The sequence below is a fragment of the Tamandua tetradactyla genome, chromosome 6, assembly GCF_023851605.1.
Source record: "Tamandua tetradactyla isolate mTamTet1 chromosome 6, mTamTet1.pri, whole genome shotgun sequence".
Taxonomy (NCBI): Eukaryota; Metazoa; Chordata; class Mammalia; order Pilosa; family Myrmecophagidae; genus Tamandua; species Tamandua tetradactyla.
Window position 1 is genome coordinate 19404159 of NC_135332.1, and position 27956 is coordinate 19432114.

General features: G+C 45.7%; 1 protein-coding gene across 11 annotated transcripts in view; it reads right to left on the reverse strand.

The window, feature by feature from the left end:
• Window positions 1-27956, reverse strand: part of SPECC1 (sperm antigen with calponin homology and coiled-coil domains 1) — a 307237-nt gene that overhangs the window by 94141 nt on the left and 185140 nt on the right. For 9 of the 11 annotated variants that reach the window (XR_013177470.1, XM_077163993.1, XM_077163991.1 and 6 more), the window contains 2 exons: window positions 14347-15920; window positions 1129-1336 (listed from right to left, as the gene is read on the reverse strand). Coding sequence is in view for 10 of the 11 variants with exons in the window: in XM_077163993.1 (XP_077020108.1) it covers window positions 1129-1336; window positions 14347-15920 (1782 nt within the window). In the remaining variant the exon portion in view is untranslated. Of the gene's footprint in view, window positions 1-1128; window positions 1337-14346; window positions 15921-20810; window positions 20841-21520; window positions 21791-27956 lie in introns of those variants that run through there. The other 2 variants (XM_077163997.1, XM_077163996.1) reach the window with 2 other exon arrangements.

A 27956-nucleotide genomic window follows, 5' to 3' on the forward strand; every position in this document is an offset into this window, starting at 1 on the left:
TATTATGATAGAATCACAGGGAGTATGCCTGAAATTTGCTCTGCAGATTATATGCTGGCTTCCCAGGATTTGGGGACAATGCAACCAAATTCTCAACAGCAAGATGTCACTAAAACAAAGCCTAATAGAACAAACAGGACCCTTCTTCCTTGGCGTCATCCTTCTCAAGCACGGTGCTGTGTCTGGAAATATCTACTGATAATGGCACCTAGGCTCTTACGTTGTGCCCTGAAGCATGACTGTTGAGGACAGGCTGAAAGGCTGATGCAGAAGCCAGAGTCCTGCTGTTGTCAGGCCTACCCTTGTTGCTGAAGCGCGCAACAGGCAGCGTCCACATAGACGCAAAGCTATCACCTAGGGTGTGGAAGAATCATGGTGGGGAACTTTTCAGCAGGTGATAAGCTATTTTTAGTCTACTAAAATAGTTGACTAGCAACACTAAAAGCTTGATGCATTAACTTTATTACAAAAGCAAACACATTAAGTGATCATTTGATAAGGCTTATTTCGACAAAGCAGGCAATGTTTGACCAGTCTCTTTCATAAATTTCTTTCCCTATTCAAAGCAAACACCGAGTGCATAAATAACAATATACTGATGCCTCTTCAGTAACTTAAGTGGTCAACAGCTATAAGTTATTTGATACCCTGCCATCAATGGGACATGCTGGGACTGTTTTCTCCTGTGGACAAGAGCACACATTGTCCAAGCCTGTCTGACCTTCGCCCACCTGACTTTCTACCCATGAGACTGAAATGACAACATGCTTTCAATGCTTGATGACAGCAGCAAACAATTCACTTGAATCAACCTCAAACACCCTGTGGCTTCTTCTAGGGACCAGCCCTGGGACCCGATGGGCACCCACAGCTGACACTGGGGGTGTCATCTAGAGGCAAGGGCCACAGCCCAGCCTACATACCCAATGCAGCCCCAAATGCAACTGCTCTTTTCTACAGCAGCCAACCTGTCACATCCTGTGACTCTCACAACCTTTTCTCTTGTTCTTCAATTTTGTCTAAGGAATCTGTTACTCTGCCTTTATTAGGTGCCATTCTTTCTGTGTGGATATAGGACACTCAAAAAAAAAAAGTGTTTTCATAAACCCAGGACTTGGTGTCACTTACTCTCCAGCTCACTAATGAGTTGATTATTATGTAACTTAACGGCCCGATGTTGCTCCACCTGATCCTCCAACTCGAATATGGTTTCCTTCATGTCTTTTATCTCTGCATCGCTCTCTGATGCTTTCTCTTGCAGCTTTAAGCTGGTTCTGCTCAGCTGTTCTGCTTGATGATCGCATATCTCCTTCAGATAGGAGTAGTCCTTTTCCACCTAGAATAGAAAAGGAAGGCTCCCCAGTCAGTCTGACAACAGTGTTCCCCACAGACGTTAGCAGGGGCTCCAGGACAGTCAGCAAAGGGGGTTCCGGGCACGTGCTGGCTTCAGAACAGTCAGAGAAACATGATGCATGTAACTGACCGCAGTAGCCGATTCTGTGCCCCTCCTACACACAGGAGGGAGCCACGGGCTCGTCAAACCTCCTCTTCCTCCACGTGGAAGAAGGGGCTTTGCTCCAGCAGCCTGCGGCCTGGGAAGCTGGGCCTGCGGCCTGACCAGCTGCCCTCGCTGTCATCTGCTAGGGAGCAGCGCCCCCTGCCGGCAAGCTGCTAACCACGTCCCTAACACTGTCTGCCCGCAGCTCTGATTGCAAAACACCTGTCCGCGCTAGCACCTGGACAGCGCTTCTTAAAGAGGAATGCAGGAACGTGCCAGAGAAGGCCGGGGGAAGGCACAGGACGCGGAAGTGGGCGTGCACCAGAAAAAGGTGTGGCACAGCCGGGGGACTCGGTTCACCTTTTCAATGCTTAGTTATTAAACACGTTACGTATACAGAAAAGTGCCCCAAATAAAGAGGAAACCAGGTCCCCAAACAGGTTTAACAATGGCTACATTTTCCACATCCGCTAAATCGTTTTACTTTAACACAATTTCTTAGAGTCTCAGCCTTCCCTTCCATCCCAAAGAGTAAGCATTAACCTAAACTTGGTGCGTGAATGGTTTTTCACTTGTATCGTATAGCCATGTGCCCATGATAATATACAGAACTGTTCTGGGCATTTTAAATTTTAACACAAAGGATCTTACACTACCTTATGCTTTTTCAGGGTACCTGTGTTATACTACATTGTATTATATGGTATTATGCTTTTGTCTTGTACTATATTATACTGACTATGCTTCCGTAACTTTGTTTTTAACTGTTTTTGAGATTTATCTATCCTGATACATGTCACTCTAGGGCATTACTTGAATTACTATGTAGTATACCATGCTGAATATACTATTTTATTATCATGCATATTGTGGCAATAAACACCCCTTCCCCTCTTCTACAGTCTTTTAACTAATTCTACTAAATAGCTGTATATTTACCAGGAAATTCACACTTATTTAATAGATTTCTTCCTAGAGTTGGGGGGAGGGTCCTCGTATGCAATAAAACTTTGCCCAATTGCATTTCACGTGGAAATTCTTCTGAATATAAGCTCTATGTGGGCAGGGGCCTTGTCTACCTGATTCACCACCATATCCCCACTGCCTACAGAGGCAGCCACACAGGAGGTGCCCCATGAACATTTGATGAATTAATGGATAAACAAACATTGGAAAGCAGTAGTGTGCGTTCAACTGAGAGGTATGACCTAGAAAGGAAGAAGAAAGGAAGGAAGGGAAGGAGGGAGGGAATCAGTTAGGAGAGAAAATTATCAAGGGAAAAAAAATCAAGTACCCTGCATGGATTAAGGGTATGCGCTGTTTTGTGAAAATTGTGTTTCAGTTACAAAAACATGACGTGGTACTGGACTCCAATATAAAACACATTATGTAGGTTGTGGTTAAAAAAAAAAGTTTGAAAGCCACTGAAGTACCCCCAAATGGCTCAGGGTGCAGATTTTGATTTAAAGTCCCAGTGTCACCAACTCAAGCCTGGAACCTGGAATTCCTTTGCCTCGGTTTCTTCCCCAAACACTGTGGATGGCTGTACGAAATAATGCACTTAAAGAGTTTATCACAGTGCCTGGCACACAGCATGCAAAAAAAGTTGTTGTTTCTTCCACAGGTCCCTCACCTCTTAGTGAGCATAATATTATGTAATAATATGGACAGGTCCATTTGACGATCTTTAAATCTTATGAAGGCTAGTTGATTAAACTGATAACTCTTAAAGAGAAAAGTAGCAATGCATTTGAGGTACTAAAAAGTGAATGCCTATTCTATGTATGAATTTTCTGCAAACCCACAATTTTTTTAATAACCGAATTTTTTTTTAATTGGAAAAAAAAAAGTGGATGCCTGAAGAGCGTTTGGAGAGCATCTGGACAAGGGTGGACAGACTCCGTGGGACTCTCATTTGAGGTCTGGAGATACGACCTGGCCAGGACCACCATGGTCAGGAGCCAGCAGGGAAGGCTCAGGTGGTTGCACAGAGGGCACCCGAGGGCAGCATCCATGGGCAGCGGGCCACTTAGATGCCAGGCAGGCACCAGGGGCAACTCAGTGGTCCTGTGGGAGTTGGGGAGCCTATAGGTTGTCTGCTTCTTCCCTCTTGACTCTGGAAACATTTCCTCAAATTTAATAATACATTATGGAAAGCTCTTTTATTTAAACAGAACAAACGTGGAAGTGGCATTACAACTTCTCTCAGCGGCCTGCTAGGTAATAACGTCAGCTTTACAGATTGGATTGAACTGCTTGAATACAGCACCCCAGCGGACCGTGGAGCTGGCCGAGACCCCCCCTTCCGTGGCTCCTGGACTGCTTTCTAGGGGGCCTTTCCACCGCCCTGTCTTTCTGAGGATGAGCTTGTTAAAAAATCTGGCCTCTCTGGTTCAAGAATTACACTATTAGACATGCGGCAATGTGTTTCTCAATGTTTTCCCTGAAAGAGAAATCGCTACAAATATACATGTAATAATCAAGCATCAAAGGAGCAGGATTTCTCCTTCTCTCTCTCTACTCTCACGTTTAGAAAATAGGTAAGTAGAGAAACGGAGGGGAGAGAAGGGAAAGGGAAGGGAAGGAAGTAAGGACGGAGGAAGCAAAGAAAAGGCAAAGTGTTAAAAGTTAGTAAATTTGGGTATCTGGGTATACTGGAGTCCTGTATTGTTTTAGGGTTATTTTGCAACTTTCCTGTAAGTTAGAAATTGTTCAAAAATAAGTTTAAATTAAAATCGTTCCCATGCCTTGCAACACCTGGGGAACTGCAGCATGCCCAGGCCCATGGGGCTTCCCGGGGAGAAGCTGCAGGTCCCTTCCTCCCGGCAGGGGCCTGTGGGTCCATGCCCCGCACTCCCCACATGTCCCAGTCCAGGGCCGCTCCCCTTCTCCACACCCCCACCCCCATCCCCCTCTACCTTCCCACCTCCCCACCCCCACGGGGGCTGCGGCCCAGGCTGCAGGAGAAGGGCTTGTCCTGGGCCGGGTCCCGGGGAAACTGTTTAGCGGGTGGAGAAGCGCGGGAAGTCCCTGTGCCCACCGGAGAGTGTGGGAGGGCCCCGTGGACCCCCACGGCAAAGGGTGGGCTCAGCCAGTCCCGGGGAGGGGACTGGTCCCACCTGCAGTGAGGGGCTGGGCCTTGGCTGCCCCCCCGCCGCCGCTTCTTCACTGTAGGCTCCTGTGGAGCCCGAGGACTGCACAGGAGGACTGCACAGCGGGCGGGACACGCACTGGGAGGACCCCCACCCCAACTTTGGCAAACTGAAAGCGGCGGTCGTGGGAAGTCCTGGTGGCATGTCTTCCCGCAAGGGTGGACATCGGGCTGGAGAACGAGGCGGGGCGCCCCAGCGCGTGGCCCACAGGCTCCCCAAGCGGCCCGGACCCTGCCCCGCTCCTGGGGGCACTGCACAGCGCCGCACGCGGGCCTGGGACTTGCGCGGGCCCCTTTCCCACCCCCCAAATTCAAATGCGCCCCGGACCCTCTGAGCCGTGGCGGCTGTGCCCTCTCCAATGCGTTCCACTCTCCGGTCTCAGCCCACTCAGCCCTTCATCTTTCTCCTCTAACCGTGACAAACTAAACGCTCCACATGCGGACCTTATCCTGTCACTCCTTTGTTTCAAATGCTTCAGACAACAAAAAGATTTAAAAAAAGGAACTGGATTTCTTCAAAATTGAAAACTTTCTGGCGTCAAAGCATTCCATCACAAAAGCAAAAAGTCAACACACGCAATGGGATAAAATACTGGTGATTCATTTACCAGCCAGCATTTAAGGGCAGACTACTTCAGTCGCTGGTCCAATTGTTTCTTTTCCCAAAATGGACACTTACCCAAGGCAAGATCTGGGAAAGGGTGTCCTTAGACAACCCTTTAGGTTCCCAAATTAAGTTAAAAACCTAGAGGACTCAAATGGCCCTCTGTGTTGATTTGTGTGACATTTCTATTGAGAATCTGCTATGACAAAATAGGGTACAGAGATAAATCATTCACAGAGCCCACTCTGAATCACCTTGTCTCCTCGTGGGGGATATTTGTGACATTTGACCTGGTCTCAGACTTATAGAATCGGTTGTAGACATAATATTATAATTATTATCATTGTTATTGTAAAGACCTTTGCCGTCCTTAATACTAAGCAGCAACATTGAATGAGAGCCCTCTTTTGTCAGTGATTTGTGCATTTGTTCAGAAAGGCCTAGAATAAAAAGGTTATTTTGTTGTTTAAAAAAAAAAAATACTGGTGATAAGGAATTTGTACCCAGAATATAAAAAATTCTTACAAGTCAACAATAAAAACACAAAGGACCTAATTTTAAAATGGGACAAAGGATTTGAATGGGTATTTCTCAAAAGAATACCCAAATGGTGAAAAACCACATGAAAATCTGTTCACCGATGTAGAGCACTAGGGAAACACAGACCGAAACCACTCTGCATCTCCCGGGATGCTGAATAAATGAAAAAGGTGGATAATAACAAGTGTTGGCGAGGATGTGAAGAAATGGGGCCCCTCTCACACTGTGGGTGGGAATGTAAAATGGTGAGGCAGTGTCAGAAAATAGTGTGGCAGCTCCTCAAAACGCTAAAACCATTTCCAGTCCACTCCCAGGCATATCTACCCAAGAGAAATGTAAACGTTATGCCACACAAAACCTGTACATGAATGTTCATAGTGGCATTAGTCACAACAGCCCAAAGCAGAAACCCAAACATCCACCAACGGATGAGCAGATAAATGAAATGTGGTCTAGCCACACAATGGAATAAATCCTGGCAGCAAAAAAGAAAAAATACCGATACATGCCACAACATGCTATATACCAAGCCAAGTGTAAGAAGCAAGACACAAAGGACCACATATTGCATTAGTGCATTTACACAAAATGCCCAGAATAGGCAAATCTCCAGAGACAGAACAGATGCAGGGTTATCAGGGGCTGGGGGGAGGCGAGAATGAGAAGTGACTGCTAATGGGTGTGGGGTTCCTTTTTGGGGTGATGGAAACAATTAGAAAATTGGATAGCTCTGTCAATAGACTAAAAACCAGTGAACCGTCCACTTTAAAATGGTGAACTGATATTCTATCCCAATAAAGCTACTAAAAGTTACTAAAAAAAAAAAAAACAATCTTTGCTGCCTGGCCGTCTCCCTCCCATGTGCCGAGCCCATCCAACACCTTGTTCCTTCTCTTCCTGCCACCTCCCTGCTGTCCCCGCCCCGCCCCTTCACCTAGTCACCTTCCTCCCCCTCCAGGATTCTGGTGAGAAACCAACCACACAAGCTCTATGGGTGACTCAGGTTTGCTCCGGGAAATTCTCATTGCATTATAATCAAGCCTGAGACCACAGCCTCGGAGCCCTTGGGTCATTTTGCCTCTGCTTTCTGGTAACTGGGAAGCTGTACAAATACCCAGTGCCTGGGAATATGAGTTCTGGGGTCAGAGCCAACTTTCAATCCTGGCTTCATCGATTAATTACTTAGGCTAGTATCTTGGGAACTCTTTGCCTCAGTTTCCTCAATGGAAAAAAAGTCAATGACAGCATCTAAAGCACTAAAATATTAGCTCTTGTTATTATTAAAACATATAATAAGTTATTTTTAACACATCAATATAATTAAGTATAGCAGCCTCTTCCAATTCTGTTGCAAGCTTCTCTGACATTCATTCATTCATTTGAAAAATATTTACTGGATATCTAATGTATGGAAGAAATTGCAATGTTAAAATTGTATATTATATAAAAGTAAATAAGCTTGAGTAACTTTATCATGAGTAAAATATTCTGGGTTTTGTTTTTACATTATAGCTACTCCAAAACTTCCCCTCATTAATTTTTTTTTTTTTTTCAAATGCATCTGAATTTTAATAAGTTCTTCTATATACAAAGTAGAACTAAAGTAAATTAATGTCGGCAAAGCATTCAAACTATATAGATTCTTTATAAACAATGTAGGGAGGAAAGATTTGAGATGGAAAAAAACTTATGACTCACAGGTCATCAAAAGCTATAACCTGCTATAGCACATAGTAGTTTTCCTTGCCTGCTGCCGAGTGATCCTAAAGTTATTCGCAAGAAAGGACAGTATCAGAATGATTTTTATGGCTAAATTGGCTCTGTTTGTCTTAATTAATGTCCATTCTAGCATTTTCAGAAGAATCCCAGCCATAATGCAGGTAAAAAAAAACAGGTATAGCGTAATATTGCTTCTCTCATTCTATCCAACATTCTCTGATATGGAGGGCTTGTTAACTCTCTTTTGACCAGGTAAGACCAGTTGGGGTAGGGATATTTCATTTTTGCCATTCTCTCAATCACTTCTTTGCGCTGAGATAACATTGTCCTCACTGTACGCCTGTGGTTGAGAAACTTATTTCTCTTTTCCCCTCTGATCTTTTCTCCGTCCTGCTGTTGGAGTGGATCTTCCAGTGGGGAGGAAAGGAATTGCTTATCAGGGTTGAGAGTCAAGTTGCTCAGATTCTTTATTAACAATTCTGAGGAGAAAGGATGAGAGGCCACGGTCTCACCCGAGTCTTTCTGGGCACCGTCTTCAATAGACATCAGGGAAAACTGCTGGGTCGAGGCTGGATTAAGCTTCTGTGTTGGGTCCATGGAGATCTGGCACGGCTCTAGAGTCCTCCGAGAGCTTTGGGTCCGAGTAGGAAGTTGATGCTAAAGGTCCTCAAACAGCTATGAGATAGTCTAGAAAGAAACCACAGCCCAGAAAGAGTACAAAAATCTGCACTCCAACCAGCAGTGGTGAGAGAACTGGTCAAAGGTTTAGGCCTGCCTTCTTACTAAACTACTCCCCTCATTAATTCTTGACCCTGTTTTGAACAGATACTGATGTTAGAAAGACAGTTTCATTCTTATTTGGCCTAAATTTGAATGTTTTTTTTCCAGTTCTGCTCTGCCAAGTGAGAGAAGGCGTTAGTTTAGTTTTTATTTCTGTGATGGAAGTAAAAAAAAAGGCTATGGAAAATCAAAGAATAGGGAAAAATCTGTTCCATATTCTGAAAATAATTCAGAATTAAACAGGCTCCCTCCAGGAGAGTGCTCAGTGGCCAGGAGACGGAGAGAGAGGGGGTGGAGAGCCCCTGGTGCTCCCAGAACCCTGCCCGAGACTTTCGGGACAGAGGTCAGGTGGCCTGCTCAGAGGGGTCCCCAAGTCGCGTTAAAGAGAGAGAATGGTGCTCCCGTCAACCCCAACTACAGGAAAGGTCGCATCTAAAAAAAAATGGGTCACTCTGAAGGAAAGGGGGTGCTTCAGCTAAGGGAGAAGCAAATGCCGGGGCGCTGAGGGAACAGAGCTTCCCTGGCCCGAGTCAATTACACAAAACCAGAGGGCCTCCGACCCAGTCCCAGGGCAAGTCTGTCCCTGCTCGAACCATCAGCGTCACCCCCCAGGCGCTCCCTTGACTCCATCGCTCTTTACACAGTTTCAAGAACAGAGAATGACCAGGCTGGAAACCTGGTGGCCACGCCAACATGGCTATTCCAGGTCACCTCACTGTCCCTGTGTCCCGTGGTAAAGCAATAAGCTGGCTTCCGGCTCAGTGTTTGAATCTCTGTGAGGTCCTACCTGCAAGGGGCACAGTGGGTATGGCGAATTTCCCACCTGCCTCCTCAGGATGCCCCTGGGAGAGCTGAAAACAGGCCCTGCAGGCAGAAGCAGCTTCTTGCCAGCTTCTGGCCCAGCCTAAAGCAGTGTGCCATGTTCCACCCAAGAGTGTAACTGGCACCGGAAAATGATGCCTGAATTAGAGACCATTACAGCGTCCACGCTTTCAGGTGGGTCATCTCAACTGACACAACACCCCCAGCCATGCCGTCCACAGTCACTGAGGAACCTCCTGGCTCCCCAGCACCCACCAGGTCCTGTCCGCTGCCCGGAGGGCCTCGCCCACCCAGGGCACCATAACTGTGAGCGATCTGGAGAGACCACAAGCCAGGGACCCTGCAGAACTGGACACCCCTTTGCAGAGGAGACCTACACTTGAGGAAGGGGCCTGACAGTGAGGAAGGGGTGGGGGTGAGGGCACCTAAGGCAGAGCACACCCTAAACACACACCCTGAAGTGGGCCAGCCCCAGCACAGTGGCCTGGGCATGTGTGGCCACAGCTGGGGCTGCAGGGGTGGGCGGGTCCTGGGCCTCGTGGGGCAGAAGCAGGAGGGCAGGACTGTGAGGGAACACAGGGCCCTGTGCGCCGTCAGAAGGTCCTGGAAGTACTCTGTGGAGCATGTGTCAAGCAGGGGGCAGTGGTGGCATGGGAGGCTCTGCGGGGGAAAGCGTACATGACTGGCCCCCAGCTGCCTCACCTTTCCATTTCAGAATCAATCTGTGATCTTCTGACTTCAGGGCAGGGGGATGGGGTAGATGTGTGGCCCAGCTCTGGCTGATGAAATGGAAAGGGAAGCTTCTGGAAGCCTGAGGCTCTAAAAGCCTCAGTGGAGGCTCGGAGTGACCTGTCTGCAGAGGATGCGGCCATCTTGCACTCTGGTAGGAAGCCGAGGGATTCACAGACTTGTCAGCTCAGGCCCTGGTGTGATTTGGCCACAGGTCCGATGCCAGCAGTCACCCACCTCCGGACTGCATGTCCCGGGAGGAAAAGAAGTGTCTACTGGCTTAAGCAGCCCATAGCAGGGTCCCGTTCCTCAGAGCCCAAAGCACAACCTGGCTATCGAAACCAGGTTTCAATACCTCTGAGGTCCTTTAAGGAGCTGCAGTCTGAAGTCACGGTCACAGAATAACCTATCTGCCGCATCTTTCCCTCAAATTCTCCTTTTGCCATTTGGGGCCAGTGGTACACTAAGAAGGGCAGGCTCTTGGCCATCTCACTTCCAGTGGCTCTGCCTGGACCACTCATGATGAGTGGTTATTTATAATCTTCACTTGCCTGGAAGTGACCCCTGTATTTGTAAGGATATCAGCTGCAAGCTTTCAACTTCAGGGGGAAAAAAATCAGTGAATTTTTCTTTCACAACTTACAGGTTTCAAGCCTAGTGAAGATACTGTAATTAAATACCTTGAAATCAAGATCACAATTAACCGAAAAGACGAAAATCAAGAAAAACCTAAACGTGGGTGGTGCTGGCCTGGAGAAATGAGGGTCCTGGGCAACTTCACGTTGCTGCTGGCTGGGCAGAAAGAGGTATGGCTTCCAGGGGCTGAGGCTTTGGGATCTGAGGAAATGAGACTCTGTCAAAGTTGTACAGAAGTGTGCTACAAAAACACAAACTAGCCTGCCAGCAAAACGCATATGGCATGTATCAGAGAAGCCAACAGGAATGGAGGTGTTAGCAAACAGCTGGATATAAAGAAATGAGGGCGGGCCATGGTGGCTCAGCAGGTAAGAATGCTTGCCTGCCAAGCCCAAGGACCCGGGTTTGTTTCCCGGTGCCTGCCCATGTAAAAAAAAAAAAAGAAATGAGAGGATGATAAAGCCTACAAGACATGCAAGCAAAGAACATAAAACTTCTACCAAATTCCTGTCAATTTTCCGTCTAATGTATAAGGAAGAGATCTTCCTCCTACCAAAAAATGAAAAACAAACAAAAATACATTTTAAAGCTTTTTGGAGCCTTCTTCTAACAGTATGTGTCACTTAAGTAATTTATCTAAACTAGAAGCTTACATAGATTTACCAAATCTATTAGATCACAGGATGGTTTGGCATTGATTTTCCCCCTTGTAGATATTATTTTGTTCTTTTCTCACACTATCCGCTTTCTGCTGAGAATGTGAGTGGATGAAGGCAGCACCCGTGGGGCGAGGAGGTTAAACACCCAGCACTGCGCTGGCTTATCAGGAGGAAGTCACTCTGGCATCCGCTTTACACAGTTATATTTTAAAGTCCTGTGCAAAAACGTCAAGTAGGACAACACAGAACAGAGGGTTAGAATCAGGGTTTACACAGGGCATGCGAGGGTGACTGAAACCCAGATGACCTCAGAAAATCTGCTATGGCAATTCATCTCATTAACAAGTTAAAGGAGGGAAACCATCTGGTTACATAAAAACTGTAATATCATGTCAGTAGGTGCAGAAAAACTCAATGGCCATCCCTTATTTGAAAGCTGGCAAACAGAACAAACGAAACACTTCTTGGCAGAATAACTGTGTAGCTGTAAACGGTGGACACCACATGCTTGCAGGGAACACACTTAGGAACCAAGGGCAGAAGTGATCCTGTTCAAGTGGGGTGCCCATCCATGGTGTCCCCCCAGTACCCCACGAGCCAACGGTGCAACGGTCGGGGCCTTATCACAGCCCTAGAGTCACCAGGTGGGCCAGGAGGCCCTGCTTTCCTTCCTCAGAGTTTTGTGCCAAAGACGCACCTGTCCCTGAGGACTGACCACTGAGTTCGTGGCAGTGGGGACTGGCTAGCCTGCCATGCGGTGGCCACGCTATGGTCAGGAGCTCAGAGGGGCCGGGTTTTCAGTTCTCTATGGCAAAAGGGAAGGAAGATTAAGTACAGACCAATGTCCCTGCATACCCAAGACAACATAAATCAGGACCTTGCATCTCCACACATGTGAAAGAACCCATGTGACATCACACCTTCCCCTCAGACGCGCACCTAAAAACACCATTTCATCCTACCGTCAGCACTCAACAATTCCAGTCAATAAGCACATCTACATATAAGGTATGAATAACACAATTAACAGCATGATTTAAAACATACATGCTGTGCCTTGTACTCTACAGAGAAGGCAAATGCTTTCTTTTCTCGCCAAATTAGATCAGGTTTATCTCAGAAAATTCCAGACTGTATTATCATTATTTAGCCAAAGCTATAATAAAGGGAAAATTCATTCCTTTAAATGCTTTTAATATCAACCAAGAAAGGACAAAGAATTTTACTCATGAAATTGGGAATAGAATAAAGTACATAAGGCAAAATGAAAGAATAAAGACAAAAGTACAAGTCAGTCGGTCAGAAAACAGATAACAGCAAATTGATAAACTAATCTAACTGGTTCTTTGCTGTCATGGAATGTAGAGATACGTGCTCTCTTCTTTCGGATAGAAAGATTAAATATTGCAATTATGTCAATAAAAGTTTGTATGCATGGATGGAAAAAAGTCTGAAAGGACAAATAAAATGTTAGTGGTGATTTTTCCCAATGGGTGAGATTAAAAGCAATACTCACTTTCTTCCATGTACTTTTTGGTATTTTCTAAATCTTCTCCAATGACCATATAACTTAATGATCAGAGAAAATAAGCTATTTTTTAAAGATGACATATTAATTCTCATTGACACACAAGTTTAAGTAATGCCAAACCAAATATCAAAGAGTCAGAGGAGGGACTGAGGCAGGACTTCAAAAAGCTCACCTGCAAAATGAAGAGAGGGGACTCATTCCAAAGAATATTAAAATCTACGCAAAGCTGCAATTATCAATCTACAGTTCAGAGCACCTGGCTGGTATGCGTTAATAAAAGTGTTTCCAGGCTTCCAATGAAATACCTATGAACTGGGAACACATGCAACAGTGAAAACTCCTGCTACTGCCCATCAGGAAAGCCGAGGGACAGTCCGCAGCCAGACCAGGTTGCAGGGCACTCATCCCAAGGCAGGTGAGGCAGGAGAGAAGGTGTCACCTGTGACAGTCCTGAGGTAAGGTGGGGGATGCTTCCAGTTCTCCCACCAGCTGAGCCCTAAATTGCAGACCCTGCACTTGCAGGGCACAGGGAATCGGAAGCCCCTCCCGGCGCCTTTCCTCCAGGCCCTGTGAGCGGGCAGCATGGCCAGCACCAGCACCAACATAACCCCAGACCGATTAAACAATTATTTCAGAAAAAGGAAAGAAATGATCAGGTATCTGATCCTGGGGTGGGGAAGGGTTTTCGAAATGAAAAGGAGGGAAAAAGAAAAAAACAGAGAGGAAGTGATGAGCAGATGTGAATGACATAATTTAATATCAAGGGCTGGCAAGAGTTTGGAGAAACAAGCCCTCTCATGGGCATCTCGATGTAATCTTTCTGGAGGGCAACTTGGCTGGATATACTGAGAGTCTTAAAATTTTTCACATCCTTTGACTCAGTAAGTCAACGTCTAGGAATTTTTCCTGAGGAAACAATCAGGGAGTTATTAAAAAAATGTATGAAGGACTGGCAAGAAGATAAAAGCTCAATGACAGGAGGCTAGGAAGGTTAACTGGGAAAGGCACATAAAATACTACATGTTTAAAAGAATATTTAGTGGCGGGACTATACACAGAGAATGCTAAATGCCAAGAAAAAATAGTTAATGACATGTCGTACAGGACGGTTCTAAAATCTTGTTTTTAAAACGTGAGATATACAGACACGTATCTGGCAGAAAACCAAAATAGTGGTTATGTTATCACCTTGTGGAGAGATTTAGGGCGATTTAAATTTTCTAATACTAGCAGCCAAAAACATCCTACGTGAGAGAGCCAGCTAAACTCACTCAGTCTTCGAGACTCAGCTTAACTGCCACCTCTTCCAGGAAGTTGGTCCTCCAGGCCACCCCCTGTTCCCCCACATTGTAACATCAGTTCCTCCTTCCTACAAGGACCCTGGGCTGTCCTTTACATTTTCTATCACTGTGCCGTAATCACTGATTTGATTCATTATATCCCTACTGATGTTGGACTGATTATCATCAGAAATTTGGCTGCTTCACTTTTGTGTCCCCAATGTTTCATTTTTGTATCCCCAACACCAATCTCTCTGGGACCTAACAGGTTTTCAATCCCGAATGCTAGATTCCCAGTTGAAACTGATCAAATGATTCTTCTTGCTCTGTGAATTTAGAGGTTGAGGAAGGGACTGTAAAAAGGATGTGCGAATACAGGAACAAGAGATTCTCTTACCTTGGCTAGAAGGCTTGAGATATGTTTGATTTCACCGTTTGCCTTTAGTAACTCTTGTCGGAGCTCACCGCAAGTCAACTCCAGTTGATCTTTCTCAGCTCGAACTACCTTCAACGTTTCTTGAACTTCATGGTTCTCTGTCGCTGGCCCCATGGAACTGGTCTCTCCCACATGTTGCTTCTCACCTTCCACCTGGGCCTTTAAAGACCCATTTTCAATCTGCAGCCCCTCCACGGTAACTTGACACTCTTCCAAAGTTTTGGCCATCATGCTATTAGTGTGCCTTTCCTGTTCTAGAAGCCCATTCAGTTTTTCATTTTCTTCCTTGAGATATTTGATCCTCTCTACGGCACCTTGGTTTTCTTCCTCCACCTTCCGCAAGCTGCAGGTCAACTGCTGCTGAATGCTGAGCAGCTTCTCCCTTTCGAAGCGGCCCCTCTCGAGAATGTCTGTGCACTTCTGCTCCAGCTCAAGGATTTTTCCTTCCTGGGCCCCGGGATCCTCTTTCTTGACTCGCTCTTGTAAAAGGTTTAACAGCTTCTCGTTTTCTTGACTCAGCTGCTCTGCCCTCTCTCGATGCTGGTGAAAGGATGTCTCCAGAAGAGTCTTCTCATCGGCCAGCTTCTCATTTTCGGCCGTCAGTTCCTGCACCATCTGCTGCTGGTCCGATAATTCCTGCAGGGTGGCCTGCAGTTCTTCTGCTGTGCTGTGCTGGTTTTCTTCCATCTTCTGTATCTTCTCGGTAAGGGAGGCCAGAGACAATTCGCTAACGTTGTTTGGGGAGCTCCCGACAGTGGAGCACCTGGAGCTCTTGAAGGGGTTGCTGTGGGAGGACAGGGGCCGGGAGGGGGGCTCAGCCGGAAGGTGCTCAAAATCGGAGGCATCGGGCGAGAGGGAAGCTTTGGTAACATCGCTACTCGAAGACCCTGATGTCCGTAGCGCATTCTCACGCACGTCTTTTTTATACTCCTCTATCTCACTTGATGACTGGTTTCCAGCTGGGCTTCCAAAGCTGGACTCTTGAGTCGTAGGTGTTAGGCAGCTGCTGTCTGCAGTGTGGCTTGCTGCTCCTTCTGAATTTGGTGAGTACTCAAGGTAAGCCAGTTTCTCCTTCAAGGCCCGGTTCTCTTCCTCTAGATCAGCAAGCTCTTTCTGGAAAGTCTTGTTCTTCTCCTCAAGAGCTTGTAACAGAGGCTCGGTGTCACTTGGTGAGCCTGGAGCTCCGTCGATGCTTGGGTCCAGGGCAGAGGTTCCTTCTGCATTCAAGGCTCTTCTCTCTTTGCATTTTTTCAGTTCACTTCGAAGCCTGCTGATTTCACTATCTTTTGCTTTAGCTTCTGCCAAGAGTTCTCGGACCTGAGCCTCAAGCACGGCCTTCTCTGCCTCGTTCTCTTGTTTGGGCTTTGCAGAAGTGGGCCTGAGGTGCTTGGTAGGGGTGGGCGTGCTTGAAGACACTGGACTGGACACAGACTTCCTTGGGTTGGAGGGGCCCCGTGGCACAGATCTTTCTCTTGAGACAGTTACTGAAAGTTCCCGTGGAGCAGGAATGCCTGTTCGTTTGGCTGTAACAGCCCCTGAAGACAGAAAAAAGAAGGAAATAAAAATGAAGGAAAAGACAAAACAAAACAAAAACCAGGCACTTCTATAAATGAGAACCAAATGATTCCAGATCACAGGGCTTGCGAGGGGCCGTGGCAAGCCTTCTTCCACTTCCTCCTTATCTAGGTGACTTTCCGGTTCAGACTGGGACTCCTTTCAGCTCTCCCCTCAGCTCTACCCCCTGGGGAGAGTGGACCCATCTCCTGGCCCCAGCTGCCAAGTCAGTGTGCAGGCCTGAGCTGGTCAGCCTGAGCCCATCTCCAGTCAGGGCACGAACACACGCCTCGACAACTGCAGATGAAACACAAGGAAAGGTTTCTGTGGGTGAGCTTCTAAAGCGTTCCTGGACATGAGTGAGGAAGCTCAAGTCGGGACGGCTGGCCACCACCTGCCATCACAAGAGGAAAGTGAGAGTGCATTAGGAGGGCAGGGGGGAAGGAAGCCCAGTTCTCAGTGGCATGAAGTTGCTATATCAAACCCTCTCCAGGCGCGGCCCCAGCTGGCCTCCCAGTTACCCACGCCAACCAGTGCCCTCCACGGAAGACACCCCGAATCAGGCTTTCTGCAAACCGCCACTCAACATGTCAGAACAGGAAAACTTGGCAACTAAACAGCAAGCCTTCAACAAAACACAAGTTCATTGTGAATTTGTCTCAATAGACTTCGAAAACAAAATAATCACTAACATATTCTGAGCACAAATTTGATGAAAAAATCAGAAGCCATAATTACATGAAGGAGAGAGTGATCCGGTGCTGTGCCATCTCTCTTTAGGCCACGTGGAAGAGACACAAGGTTGAATGAGAGAAGGACAATATTACAGAGATCGATGGTACAGTTTTAAACATCAAAGGGCTGCACAATTTGAGATGATAAGGTCATTTAGAGTACTGATAAGAACTTTAATGTGTAAGGAATTATTTTTTTGCTTGTCATCTCTAGTATATCACAGACAATGTTAAAAAAAAATTCTAGGCGTGAAAACCCAAACCATTAACCACCTATGTGCTCTAGAAATGGAACCTACCTTGGAGGTTAAAGTGTAAATAAAAATTTAGGACCTATTTTGTAAGCTCAAAGACCATGTGATGGATCAAGGCAGAATGCTGTCCCTTACATGATGATGCAGCCTGGACTGAAGGGCTAAGAAGAGAGGGTCTGAGAAGCGGCCTGTCCAGTGTGGAAGGCTGGCGGAGGGGACACCCACACGCTGGAGGCAGACCCAGCATTAAGAAGGAAGCAGATTCCAAAAAGGTCCGGGGGCTCTAAACCTCAGGGGCCAGGGGCTCTACACTTCAGGGACTCTACATCTCAGAAGCTCTAACCTTGGGAGTGCTATACCTTGGCGCCGGGGCTTTAAATCTTGGGCAGGGGCTCTATACTTTGGGCAGGGCTGCAGCAAAGCCAGGAGCTAGCACATACATAAACACCTGAAATGTGAAGGCTGATGCCACACCCTGCTAAGCATCTAACGAGCTGGTGCTTTGTAAGTCGCTGGCATAATAAAAGTGAAGCTGTCACAGCAATATCCAGAAAACCATGGTTCTAAAGTTCACTTTTTCAAATTAAGTTACTGGAAAGCTCAGAGAACTATAATCCACATTGCAGCCTACTAAATACTCAGTGATGATGTATTTAATTATACTTTTAAAATGAACATTAGAACCACCAAACTATAAAACATTTAGTAATGCCAGTTCTTGAGGATGAAGTAATCCTGGCATAGGAGTACAGTAAGAACTGAGGCAACACAGTTTCGCCATAACTGCAGTCAGGAAAACAAACCTGCCTGTCCATTATGATGCCTAAACTTCAGACTCCTTCCTTTTTTTACCTTCATTCATTTCCTGGTTTTGAAGATGGGAAGAACTCAAATAGAATATTCCATCAACCGTTGTTATTTCCAGCCATAGTTTAACTCGTTTATCTAAACTATTACTAATTTTTTTTTTCATCGAACCAAAGGGTACTTATGAAATAAGCTAGTGGCATGCAAGCCACTTATAGTTTTTACTACAGCTGTTCTTCCTTTTATTCTGCCACTGCGTCATCCCTTTAAGAGGGTATGAATTGTTTGCAGAGTCGCTAAAATGCGTCATCAGGCCGGACAAAGCTGGCGCTGGACTGTCAGTCAGCCAGGTGTCCGTGTGTGCCCAAGTCCCCAGCTAGGCACACCGAATGGCACCGCTGCTGCCGCTCAGGATGCACCAATCCAAGGGTTGCCCCACACGCGGTCTCCTCCAGGCCCATGAGTGGAGCTTGTGGAGATGTCAAACGTCCTCAAACTCTGCAACCTAGCCTGCTCCCTTACCCAGCACACACGGCAATAGGGTCCAGTGCAGGGGGCAGGGGATGGCTGTCCCCATCCACCATCCCCATGATGAAGACTAACATGCTGATTATTTAAGAATGACTGAAGTATCAAATGTTCAAGGAGCATGATGGATACAAACCACTGGCAAATGTTTAGAAGAGAGAGAGAGAAGATCGAGGAACAGGTGGATGGGATGGTACAACAGTTGTTTGTGGCTGTGCCTCAATCGTGGGGTTCGCCCATATGAAACTTATCCCCACAAAGGACAGGCTAAGCCTAGTTTAAAAAGTATGCCTAAAAGTCACCTCCAGAGAACGTCTTTTATTGTTCAGATGTGACCTCTCTAAGTCAACTCCGCAGGTGAACCCACTGTACTCACCCCCTAGGTGGGACATTACTCCCAGGGTGTAAATTTCCCTGGCAATGTGGGAGAAAATTCCCGCGATGAGCTGGAGCTTGGCATCAAGGGATTGAGAAGACCTTCTTGATAAAAGGGGGAAGAGAGAAATGGGACAAAATAAAGCTTCAGTGGCTGCAAGATTTCAAACACAGTCATGATGTTATCCTGGAGGCTATTCTTATGCATTATATAGATATCCCTTTTTAGTTTATGGAGTATTCAAGTGCCTGCAGTGAAGTATTGTTGAGCTGTGTTCCAGTAGCCTTGATTCTTGAAGATGACTGTATAATGATATAGCTTTTACAGTGTGACCGTGTGATTGTGAAAACCTTGTGTCTAATGTTCCTTTTATCTACGGTATGGACAAATGAGTAAAAAATATGGGTGAAAAATAAATAATAGGGGGAATGAAGGTTAAAAAAGTAAATAAATAAAAGTTAGTGGCTATGGGGGTAGATGCCTGCTGGGAAGTGTGCTGGAGTTCTCAGTATGGGTTTTGTATTATTTTTGCAACTGTCTTGTAAGTTTAAAGTATTTCAAAATAAAAACTTAAAAAAAAAGTTTGATATGTTACACTTTAAAATGCCAAATGGAAAAATGATATTATACTGCAGTTGCTCACAAATACATCAAATTATGTACTTAAAGAGGCATGCACACAGAATACGGGAAGCAGTTGAATATTAAGTCTGTTGGATAGTAAGTAATTTTCCTGTTTCTTTTTTATAATTATGCTTCTGCAATAAATTAAAAACAAAAGGGAAGATATCCTGTTATAACTATATACTGAGATAAGGGGAATAGGAAAAATAAATCTTTTCCAAGAGCAAAGAGTATATTTAAAATAAAAGATGCAGGATCATTTAAATCAGGGAAGAGGTGACTAAACATTTTGAAGTGGTAATTCCCATGAGCTGAAAATAAAATATTTCTAGTCTTTCCTTTTTTTTTTTTTAATTTTACATGGGCAGGCACTGGGAATCGAACCTGGGTCCTCTGACTTGGGAGGCAAGCATTCTTGCCTGCTGAGCCACCGTAGCCCGCCCACTAGCCTTTTCTTAATTCCCTCATCTTAACTAAAGGATATTCCACTGGAACTGTTCTTTGGTAGGTCTTCTCTCTAATACGCACTGATAAAGGAAATAGTGATATTGTTAAATAAGTTAATACCCTTTCTTTCATTTATTCAACAAGTACTCGTAAGTATCTACTCTCTGGGGGAAAGGAGTAGAACATGCAAATGAAAAACTGCCCCCTTCATAAACCATATAATTGCTGCGCTGCCTCCTAAATATAGGAGTAAATGATCATTTGGTTTCTAAGAACCTAAACTACTGGGATATTTTGTTTTTGTAATAATCACTCTTCAAAAATTGTTTTCTCAATCAATCATTGTAAAAACGATTTCTTTACTGTCAAATCTAGTTTTTCCCTTTACTCATCATCCTTTCTAACTTTCCAATGCTAACCTTCCCACCTATCTGTTCCTTCTTTCCTTCATTTTTTCATCACTTATTCATATCTGACAGTGGCGCCCATCAGTTTTCAGGATTCCCCCGTGCAGAGCCTTAAAACCATATTTAAAATTTCCTTCCCTTTTCTTACTGCAACCCACCAGCCAGTCACCACGTCCTACTACCCGGCTTTGGAAATGCTCCCATGGTTTTGTTTCCCTTTCATTTTGCTCTGAGTCCGGTCCAGGTCCTTACAATTTTCCATCTAAATGTCTCAAACTGCTTTTTCTCAGGTTTTTCTGATTGCAGCTTCTACCTTCAAGACATCCTGGACTAATATTCTTTAAATCCCTCTTTCATTTCCTCTTGCAAACTCCATTTTTTTCTTTCTCTACTGCGCCAAGGTCCACTTCATCCCCCTGCCTTCAAGGGCACACGTACTCTCATCCTAACGGCTGCATTCGGCCTTGTGCCTTCTGGTGTCCTTTGCTGTCCCCCACACCCTCCACCTCAGGCACCCTCCTCAACATCCCCCATCCCGAGACTGACTGAAATATCGGTCCTTATCAACTGCGTAATCCTGACGGCATTTAGACATGCTTAATTCTCTTTGATTAAAAAAAAAAATCTCCCTCCAGGCACCATCTGACTTCTTTCCCCCTCACAGGTCACCTTCCTTTCTTCCTTTGCCTTTTACCTCTCCCCGTTCCCATCAGCCCCTCTGTCCGTTCCCATCAGCCCCTCTGTCCGTTCCCATCAGCCTCTCTGCCCGTTCCCATCAGCCCCTCTGCCCATTCCCATCACCCCTTCTCCCTGTTCCCATCACCCCCTCTGCCCCTTCCCATCAGCCCCCCTCCCCGTTACCCCCTCTGCCCGTTGCCACCAGCCCCTCTCCCTGTTCCCATCAGCCCCTCTCCCTGCTCCCCCCTCTGCCGGTTCCCAGCAGCCCCTCTCCCCGTTCCCCACTCTGCCCGGTCCGATCACCCCTTCTCCCCGTTCCCATCACCCCCTCTGCCCGTTCCCATCACCCCCTCTCCCCATTCCCATCACTCATCCAGAACGCAGTTGGTGAAGGTCGCCCCTGACCTCCATTTGGCCAAGGCAGGGGCACGGCCCATCCCTCGGTACAGTGACCCAGCTCGGCCCTCGGCAGCCGCACCAAGCCCCTCACTCTCCCAGTTCTCCTCCCACCTCGGCAGCCGCGCCTGGTCTGCGTCCTCTGCCTCCTCTGCCTCCTCTGCCGGGTCCTCTTCACTCCACTCTCTGCAAGCGCAGTTCTCTAAATCTGGGTCCCAGGCCTTTCTCCCCCACTTTCCGTCCCGGCGCTCTTCCTCAACCCCACCACCTTAAGTACCACCTCCGGGAGACGGATCCCTACCCGCAACGGACACACGCTCTTCAACTTACCCCACGACCCTGCGGGGTGGGCCCACTGTGGATGGCACCGTTTGAAGATGCTGTAGTTAAGATACGCGGCCGACTGAAGCAGGGGGTCTTCAGCCATAATCCCGAAGGCCTCATAAAGAGGCGGCACCGGAAGCTGGAAGCCAGGTGAGGCCACAGGAGGAAGCCGGAAGTCAGTGGGCCCTGGGAGTGCAGACTCGGGAGGAGACGCAGAGATCCCCAGCCACGGAACCCCAAGGAGGGCAGCTAGCCGGCGCCAGGATGCTATGGACTCTGGAGAAAACAGGCTTTTCTGGTATCTTCATGTGGGACTCCTGGCCTCAAACTGTGAGCCACAAATGCTTGCTATTTAAGCCCCCCACCCCCTCAAATATGGTATTTGTCACTGCAGCCCTGGGAATCTAAGACCTCACTATACACCGAGGACTGCCAGGTTAGCTCCTTACCAGGGACCTCTCCTCCGAGCAGCGGATCTAAATATCAAATTACCTGCTTGATAACAATTATTAATGACAATAAAAGTGCCTCGAACTAGGTCAAAGGGAAAAAGGATGGTTGAAAGAGTGAACAGAACGTGCAGAAGCCCAGAGTGCAGGGAGCCAGGGTGGAGTCAGGGGGCATTTGAGAAGACAGAGGCCACCGTGTATAGGAAAGCCTCAAGGACAGGCTCTGAGAGTCAAGGTCATATACCTTCATTAAAACAAGAACAGGGTGCTATGAAAAAGGAATGAAAATGACAGTGTGAGAAAAAAGCTCTCAAAAACTTATTTTACCTCTTTAAACTTGTTTTTCAAGAATTTCAAATATGGTTGGCAAAAGATTCCATAGCAGGGATGAAATACAAAATCAAGGGAGTCTCTCAATATGTAGAACAAAACAAAAAAGACATGGAAAATATAAAAGAAAAAATAAGAAATACAAAAGGTCAATTCAGGAGATGGAACATCTAATTAAGAGAAATTCCAGAAATGTAGACCAGTGGGAACAGAGCAGAAGAAATTATTAAATAACTGATACAAGGGAATTGTACAAAGTTGAAGCTGTTACTATCAGTCTCCAGAATTCATGTCACACAAAATGAATAAAAAAGAGACCTGCATGGAGATATATCTTTTGCAGAGTTTCAGAACACCAGGAAGAATGCTTAAATGTTGGGGTGAGAGGTGTGGACTGCGAACGAGACTGGCTAGCATCATTAGCAGTACGGCATTCTAGGAAACAAAGTAATGCCTTCAGAGTGTGTGAGAAAATTATTCTCACCTAGAATTCTGTATCAAGCCTAACTAGAAATCAATTATTGATATAGAAAATGAATTTTCAGATTTGTGAAGACTTAAATAATTAAACTGTCAGCACCCTTTCTAACGAAGTTTTCTGAGGATGTACTCCAGCAAAACAAGGGAGTAAACCAAGGAAGAAGAGGGCAAGTGACCCAGGAAGCAGTGGCTCTGTTATACGATGCCAGTCAAGAAGTCTCAAGATGATAACCATACACATCTAGAAAACAATTTCACATTGTGTCATGAAGACAGAACATGTGCTTGGATGAACAATATTTCAAAAAATGAGAATATAATAAAAGTAAATGGTGAAAAAAACAGAAACCTTATAAAGACAAGAAGCTGCCTATGAAAGATAAAATCCCAACACATGACTTTGCAGGAAAGAAGATATATATACAGTCACAGTAACATCAACATCATTTAAATAACCTGTACACAAAGCACACAAGACCATTTTGGAGGGCAATTGACTACTGTCATCCTGGTCAGTAAAGAAGTTAAAGTACATAATGGAGAAACTGGAAGGCGGAAAACAAGGCAGAAGGAGCTGGTAGAAAGGGTGAAAGCAGTAATATCCCTTCTTATAAATGGAGAATCAAAACACTACATATGGTTGATAAAATATGAAATTTTATGGAAAAAAAATAACCATGAGAGGAACTAAAAACAGTGACATCATGACATTGGGAGGGGGTGGAAAGTTCCAAGTTAAATCCTCATCAATCATAGCAGGAGTCAACAAAATATCTAAATTTGATAAATGAAAAAATAACAGAGGGGTGCAAGGGTACTTCAGTGGTAGAATTCTTGCCTGCCATGCGGGAGGCCTGGGTTCGATTCCTGGTCCATGCACTTCCAAAAAAACAAATAAGCAAAAAACAAAAAACAAACAAAAATTCAACAAGTGGTGCTGCAATAATGGGATACTCACACGGAAAGTTAATGAAATGTGACCCCGCCATACAGCATATAAAAAAAGAATAAATAAAATAACAGTATAAGAATATTATTTAATAGGGTGGTTACCTCTAAGAAGTGGGACAAAAAATGGAAAGGGGTAGTATGGCAGTGGTCTCATTTTTTTATAAGCCCCGTGCCCTATTTCATTTTTTAAAACCTGTGCATATACTCTTTGATAATAAAAATTATAAAGAAAAAGCAATGTGAATGTTTGAAATGAGGTGCCGTTGGTTTTACAGGCAGCACTGGTCAAAAGTCTGAAGCAATTCAGCCAGCAGAAGCAAGTAAGCACTGCCATAAGGAACTGAAAGCCTGTTATCAAATCTTGGTGCCCCACCTCAATTAACTAATTTTTTCCATAGCTGGACTGACCTTTGGGGAGTTCTCAAGGGAATGTTTTCTAGAGATTCACACACATATTAAAGTTAGTGCAAACTCTCTTGTAAACCAAACTAAAGAAGGAATGTAACAAATTCCTCCACTCATACAAAGGGACCCAATGATTTGTTCATTTTGCTTCCTCCATTAAAAGCAGACAGTAGAACCAACTTTCAGGGCTGATTTCTACCAAGGGTTAAAGGTTTTCTATCCTCTTTCCATCTTAACTTTTTTTGGCAACTGTACCATTAATTTTGCTCATACCCCATATGCTTGGCAATCTGGGTCAGGATTTAAGGTGTCTATAAATCTACACAGAAAGACCCCCGCCACTCAGAGGGGCCTCAAGCCCGGGGAGGGGGGCACAGTGATCCCTCTGTGTGGGGCTAAGGGGAGATAAGCTAGAGACCAGAAGACAAAGCACAGTGTTCACGAGAGGACATCGTGGTGGGGTCTGAGCAGCTTCTTGTAGCCCCGAGAAGCTGAAACGCAAAATGGCTCTGCAGGGGCAGTTCCCAATTGTGCCGTCCAAAATGGCCAGGCAGCCAGGGGCGAAGACTTTCCACCACACCTGTCACACCTGGCATGGCGGGAAGGGCGCCCAGTCCCAGAGGTGGTCTCGCCCACCGCACCTGGCAGGGCAGGAGGGGTACTCTTGCACACTGCACTGTACCTCGCCCGCTGCGGGCTGGGGGTCCACAGCATCTGGCTCAAGGGCTGAGCACCTCTGCAGGGAACCCACCCAGCACGGTGGGCTCTGGGCTGTGCACGCGGAGCAGAAATGGGGGCAGCGGGGCTGGACGTAAGTAAGTTACATGACCACCTCACCATGCTCACACTCAGCCTTGCTCTCAGCAAAGACCGGCAAGAGAGCAGCTTCAACTCCAGATGACCTATTCTAGATCACGATTTAGCTCTGACTCCCTAAAACTATATATTCATCTCGGTCACTCAAAGAGAATAGTGAGAAACTTCCAAGTTCACCATTAAAAGATATTAAATTCATCTGCAATTGGAGAAATTAGAGAATTAGGTAGACTGGGCATGCTGGATTCTATTCATTTGGGTTAGTATCACTTTTTCTGTGTGTGTGTGTGTGTGTGTGTGTGTTTTAAATCACCCAGAGGTCAAAATGTACAAAACTTTAAGGAATCGTCCACTTTCTTTAAATTGGAATTTCTTGAGTAGTAAATAAGTACAGTTTACATTTGATTAGTGCTTTGGTTTTCAAAGCGTCTTCACATACATTAATTTGAGGCTCACAAAAACCAGTTGGCAAAGGCATTATCTTCATTTCACAGATAAAGAGACTGAGGGTCTGAGAGGTTCAGCGACTTGCAAAAGGGTCGCATAATAAGTCAGTCTTCTGATACCATATCCAGTCTGCGTAAGGAATTAAAAAATCATGTAATTTCAGAATGGGAACAAATAGAGAAATTATTTAGCTTAATTTTTCACGCACAGAAGTATCAACAGCATGCACGTTCTGTTCAAATATCTTCAGTGAAAGAGAGCCCAGTATTAGACAACCCCTCCCACTGTTGGGCAGCTCAAACCGCTGGACAATCCCTCCTTTTCTTCAGTTGAATTCTGTCTTCATTTCACATGGCACACACTGGTTCCACTGCTGAAACAGTGGGGAACCACAAAGAGCGATTTTCTTTTCCACAGGACTGTCCTCTGAATATCTGAAGGGGTTTTGTTCCTCCTTGGTCTTCTTTAAGCAAAACATTCCTACCTCATTCTACCTGGTGCCACATGACCCTGTCCATCCATCGGATGAGCTGCCCCAGGAGGCCCCTCTGAAATATCACCCAGGACCTCAGCACTGCTGCAGACAGGATCCCTGTCCATTAGGAATTGCTTGGTTCCAACAGAAAACCCCATTCAAGCTTAATCCAAGAAACTTTGGGGCATCTTAGGAATAGGTCCGACTTCAGATCCAGTCTAGTAGAGTGATGTTTGCAGGGTGAGTCTACCCCCATCTCTTGCTCCACATCTTTCCCCTGCACTGTGGGTCACTGTCAACATCCTCACTGTTGGCCGGCTCCCCCGGGGAGGGGCTGGGTGGCTCTGGCGGCTCGAGCCCCCCATCACACACTCCCCCATCCAATGGAGAGAGGCCACTTCTCCAAAAAGCTCCACCAGGTGTCACCCTGCGTCTCCTCCTGATCTGGTCTGTGCCATCCTCTGGTCGATGGGGTCCAGGTGACACATGCTGATCCACTGAAACTAGGAAAATGGTGCATTACCCAAGGAGAATCCTTTTTTTCTTTTTAATTTACAAGCCCAAACGGAAATGTTGGAAGTGGAGATAGATGCTGGTAAGTCAGACAGAAAGCGTTCGTAATGTCGCCTGACCAGTGTTGGGTCAGTTCTTGACACATTTAGAATATACCAGTTACAAAAAAAATCTTCAGACCTGAAAGGGAATATCAGACAAGAGGAAAAATGAAAACTATGTATGCAGTGTAGCATGTATTTAATGTAAATAATACTTAGAATATAATGTCAAATGAAGAAACAACACAGGCTACCAAATTGTAGGTTCACTGTGATTACAATGAGGTGAACATTTCCTGTGTATGGGATCGTTCATCTGGGTATAATAAGAAGTTGGGATTTGCTCTATAGAGACTCTTCTGACATGAATTGTCACAAAAATCAGTTGGCATTAAACCCTCATGTTCCAGTTACCATTATTTTGTAACTCTGCAGCTTAAAACAACCATTTTATTTTGTTCATGATTTTGTGGGTCAGATATTCAGGAACAGCTTGGCTGGTCAGTTTTCACTTAGACTCTTTTCCAGTTTGCTAAAGCTGACAGAATGCAATATATCATAAATGGACTGCCTTTTACAAAGGGGATTTATTAGGTTACAAATGAACAGTTCTAAGGCCATGAGAATTCCAAATTAAGGCATCAACAAGAGGCTACCTTCACTCAAGAAGGCCGATTGTGTCCAGGTTCTCTGTCACATGGGAAGGCACATGGTGACATCTGCCATACTTCTCTCCTGGCTCCTGGTTCCAAATGGAGCTCTCAGCTCCTGGTATCACCCAGGCCACCCTCCTTCTGCATCTCCAAACGTCTATGTCTCTTGGTCTCATCTCTCTGTACTTGGTGCAGCTCTGAGCTCTCGCTCCATGAGCTGTTATAAGGACTCCAGTAAATGAATTAAGACCCACCTTGAATGAGAGGGGTCACATCTCCATGGACTAAGCTAATCAAAAGGTCCTACCCAACAACAGGTCTGTATCCACAAGATTAGATCAGAAGAATGTGACTTTTCTGGGGGTACATAACAGTTTCAAACCAACACGAACTCTCCAGGTGGTTACAGCCAAACGTTAGCTTGGGCTGCTGCGATCTGAAGACCCAACTGGGCTGGACAGCCAAGATGGCACACCCATGTGGCTGGAAGTTGATGTCCTCAGATGAAAGCACAGTCGGCTGCTGAAGGGGCACCACGGGGTGGCCTCTGCAGCATAGTAGTCTCAGAGTTCCAAGGGTGAGGATTCCCACAAACAAGGCTGAGCTGCATGGCTTTTTATGACCCAGCTTGAGAAGGCACACAGGGTTACTTCTGCCATAGTCCTAGGCCTGGCCAGATTCAGAAGGAGGGGAGTTGGATCCACTCTGGATGGAGAAGTTCAAGGTTACACTGCAGAAAAGCATGTGGGAGGGGAGATATAGTTGTAGCAATCTCTGAAAACATAATTCGTCACACCTCAGCAAGCTGACATCACAGATTCTTATCTCATAAAACCAACAACCATGTGCTTCTATTGCCTAAGCTAATGTTTTAATCACTAG